Below are 4,108 nucleotides of genomic sequence, written 5' to 3'. Positions count from 1 at the left end.
ATGTAGCAGATATCACCTGTGCATTAAACATTATACTTCATTCCTGGAAGATGTGCTTCATCCTTACTCAAGCTGCTTGCTGCCCTCTGACTTCTGGTCCAGTCTACTCTTGTTACTCTTTACCATGTAGATGAAGTAGGCAAGGGTCTCTTTTTCATTCACAGGTATGTTCCTGAAATGTCGACTGACAGTCTACATGGAGGCAAAAAAAAAAAAAAAAAAAAAAAAGAAAAGAAAAAAACACACCAAAAACCATGCATAAATCAGGGCCACAGACTAAATTGTGCAAAAGAGGAACCAGGAAGTTGCTGCCAGAGCTATGGAGGGGGTTAAGATCACTACAGAACTCTGCAGAGCTGCAGAACTCAGACTACCCTCTTTCCCTGGGGTTTAGGTGACTGGTTTCCAGGCTTCCAAAGCAGGACTTTAATCCTCAATACTCCCAAGATGCAAGTCTTTCTATTTTAGTGGCAGCCAGCTGCCCATCATGATCTCAAGGTCACCTCCACAAATGAAGAGACCAGGACTGCTCTGCTTGGCCAGCTGCTACCATAACCTCTCAGGCTCTGGTACTTGGCAAAAAAGTGTCTTTTTAAAAATTATGTCAAATAAGTAGCCTACTGAAGAGATGTAAGTGTGTGACCCAAGAATTCATCTTGAAAGACACACCATATTTGAAGAAAAATGAACCATTTACTCTCTATTCCTGAAACTTTGCTTTATTTTATAAGTCCTGAGAACAGGTCTCCTCTTGCCCCACCTTATCCTATCTCTTCCACCAGGGGTGGATACTGGCAAGTGGTGAATGCAGTCTTAAAGTAGGAAAGGCTTGTGTGCCCCTATGTTTTATCTGGATGCTGGTGAAGGAGAAGTTAAAGAAAAAATGATGGATCAGCAAGATACCTCTAAAGGAAAGACAAAAACAGTGGGGCTGTGAGCCTTTAGGGAATCTCTGAATAGACCGAGTGACTAGGACAGAAAAAAGAGAGAGAAAGAACTATAGAGTGGTTATCTCTGGATCGTAGGGTTGTATTTTTCTTTTCTCCATTTTCCAAATTTTCTACAATAAGCAGAAAAGGGGGATGAGAGAGTACCCACACTAGTGCCAACAGGACAGAAGTATCAAGCCAGGCTGTCATTATATTAAAATAATAGCCAATGGAGCATTTTCCACCATCCAAACTATGTTAACTCAGGGCAGGAGAAACCTTTCTTGGGCTCCATTCTTGTAATAAATATTTCCATTACCAACATCAGAGTAGAAGAAATCAAGGAAAAAAACCAAAAAGAAGAAAAATAGCTCCTATAGGACATGAGTGAAGGTTCTAAGATGATTAATCTGACACATCTGATATGTAGGAAGGACCATATTTATAAAGAATCTTGGAAAACAAGATTCAAGCAAATAAACAAACAAAAGAACACTCAGGGCTTAGAATCAGGAGTCCTGAGGTTCCAGGCTCAATTCTGGAATCACACCAATTTGCTGTGAGTTTAAGCAAGTACTTTCCTCTCTCTTGATTTTCTTTTATAAAAATCTGAGCCTTTCTAAGTTTTAAGCTGTGGGATTCTAAATTGTGCAAAAGATGGACTAGAAAGCTGCTTCCAGAGCTATGGAGGGGATTATGATCCACAGGCAAACAGAGCAGGAGGGAGAATCAAGGTCACCACCAGAGGCACAATGGCTCTCTCTTTGGAGAGTGCAATTTTGTCTACCTACTTCTGCTAACTGGGCCTTATTGAAGCCTGGTCTGGTCTGCAATTTGTAGTGTCGTTTATAACGTCGTAGAGTGTTCACCTGTAGCTGGAACAGATCAACCTGGAGAGAAGAGGAGAAACACATTATGCATCACCTGAGCAGCCATGACTCACTGAGAGCCCACTATGTGCCTAGCACTACACTAGGGGTGGGGTGGATATGACTACAAAGAAGTCTTAGAAATGGTCCATTGAGGACTAATAACTAGCTGGGAGGACAAAAATAACAGTGGAACGAGTTCTGGCTGGGGAAGGCTGGTTCCAAAAGGCTGATGGAAGCAGTGAAGCTTAACTAAGGAGAACAGGGTTTAGAAAGGCAGTGAGGAACTGAGCAAGAGTAGGGAATGAGTGAGAAGATCATGAGCACAGAAAGCCAGGAAATGAATAGATGGGCTAGGGGGTCATAAGCAATCCTGATGGGGTTAAGGAGTGAAACTGGGTGGTAGCATGCCAGGTGATATTCCAGGAAGATGGATCTAGAGGTGGTTTGATGGGCGGGGACAGGCAGAGGGAGATGCTGTAGCAACGATCCAGAAGTGAGATGATGAAGCAGAGCTTTGGAGGGGTGGTGATGCTAGAGGGGGAAACCAGGCATGAGCAAAGGTCAAACCAGAAAGACATCCTGAAGGAAGACAGGCCAGAGTTTGGCAGCAGACTGGATAGAGAAGCGTGAAGAACAGTGGGAAGTACTGTTATTCTCAAATAGTGATTTCCTAGGCTCAGCCTTCAGGTATTAGAATCCTTAACAACCCTCCAGAGAAAGCTCAAAAGCTACTGTGGCGAGTGTACAAATCAGCAGGTTAGGGTCAGGGTCTCTGCAGATGACTGGATAACAAAGGGGAAAGGACCCCCCCTTTTTCTCCTAACACAGAAGAGAGGAAAGCTGCACAGTCATGAAACATTGAAGGCCCAGAAAGTTGGGCTGCCTTTACCTGCCTCTAAAAGAGATGTTCTTGCTTCAGGCAGGTGGAGAGCACTTAAAAACAAAATGAATGATCAATATGAGGGACCAAAGTCCTTCATTCTTTTCAAAACATTCCTCAAACCTTTTTCTTTTTTTTATTTTGTGAAAAGCATTTAGAAATTGAATACATCCATTTCTTTATAAAATTTAATAATGCTAGAGGCAATTGGAAGATACATTAAACCAATATTAAAAAAGGGGCATAGGGAGGGGCAGAGGGTAAGGGCTATATTTTCCAAGGTTTCCTCATCTGCAGATAAAAGCCCGCCTACTCTTTCTATTCCTACAGTCATTTCCACTGAGTGCTAAAAGGCCATTGCCTTATGAAATATTCATGCGTCAAATATTCAATGTACACTATAAACAGTTCTTCTTTGCTGAGTCTTAAGTGAAAACAATTTAAGTAGAAAAAGAATCCGATATTCCTTCCTGTAGCCTTGTTTTATGGACACTGGCCCTCTGAAGGAAAGGCGGCCTCTGGTTTGAGAAGCCTAGGTCTCATCGTCTAGTGCAGTGGTTCTCAACATGGGGCAATTCTGTCCCCCACCTTTACCCCGAGAACATTGGGCAATGTCTGGAGACATTTTTTATCATCATGACTCAGGGAGTGGTGTGACTGGCATCCAGTGGGTAGAATACAGGGATGCTGCTACACATCCTACAATTCACAGGACAGCCCCTACAACAAGAGTTACCTGGCCCCAAATGTCAATAGTGCCAGGGTTGAGAACTCTGGTCCAGTATAATGACTTTGGAATGATCCTTGGGAACAAACCTGGACCAGGAATTGGAGAGTGACAGAAAATCAGAGCTGGGATAAACTGACAACTTATGCCTTCATTTTGCAGCCTAGAAAACAGAGGGGAAGTGACTTCCCCAAACCATACAAACTCAGTCTCCAACTTTAAGACAAAAACAAAGTTTGAAAAAACTTGACACTGTGGTTGGATTTAACCATTTGCCAGGGGTTTCTTACAAAAAGGCTGTGTGGCTACTGAAAAGGGCACCAGACCGGAGCCCCCAAACTGTCCGTGTGACCTCAGGTCCTTGTGCCCGTTTGTAAAATGATGGGGCAGTCAGACCAGTCAATTTCTAAGCGTTCAGCTCTCAGATTACTCTGATTCTGTGATTCACGTTTCAAATAAACCACAGCAAAACAAAGGGACTAAAATGACTTTTTAGCACAAAAAAGCAGACCAGGCCAGAGGTAAGGACCAAATTAGAACCCGTCCTTCCAGCTTTCTCAAGCCGATGTTTTTGACCGTTACCTCAGGAATGTCAGTGTCGTGCTCAGGAGAATCTCCACCATCGTCACTTGTCTTCCTCTTCCTTTTATTTCGTACACTTTGGATGAAATTTTTGTGGAAATCGCAGATATACAGGTGC

The 4,108-nt window shown here is 43.0% G+C and overlaps 1 protein-coding gene across 1 annotated transcript; it reads right to left on the bottom strand.

The window, feature by feature from the left end:
- On the bottom strand, positions 1–4,108 carry SAP30L (SAP30-like). Its single transcript, XM_014543138.1, has 4 exons — positions 3,991–4,108; positions 2,695–2,734; positions 1,721–1,819; positions 1–192 (listed from the first exon to the last, which is right to left on the bottom strand). Exons 1-4 carry the CDS (start codon positions 4,029–4,031, stop codon positions 64–66), a joined length of 309 nt encoding a protein of 102 aa, XP_014398624.1. The 5' UTR covers positions 4,032–4,108; the 3' UTR covers positions 1–63.

Source organism: Myotis brandtii, unplaced genomic scaffold (genome assembly GCF_000412655.1).
Source record: "Myotis brandtii unplaced genomic scaffold, ASM41265v1 scaffold32, whole genome shotgun sequence".
Classification (NCBI taxonomy): Eukaryota; Metazoa; Chordata; class Mammalia; order Chiroptera; family Vespertilionidae; genus Myotis; species Myotis brandtii.
Note: the sequence above shows the minus strand (reverse complement) of the source record. Positions and strands in the feature narration are given on the sequence as shown.

Bases quoted from the DNA above. Each gene is read 5' to 3' on its own strand.
- SAP30L (XM_014543138.1), bottom strand. From the start codon at position 4,031: ATGGTGGAGATTCTCCTGAGCACGACACTGACATTCCTGAG. The intron at 1,820-2,694 runs GCAGGTAAAGGC...TCTTCTCTCCAG, and splicing joins CAAGAACATCTCTTTTAGAG to GTTGATCTGTTCCAGCTACA. The intron at 193-1,720 runs GTAGGTAGACAA...GCCTCCATGTAG, and splicing joins ATAAGGCCCAGTTAGCAGAA to ACTGTCAGTCGACATTTCAG.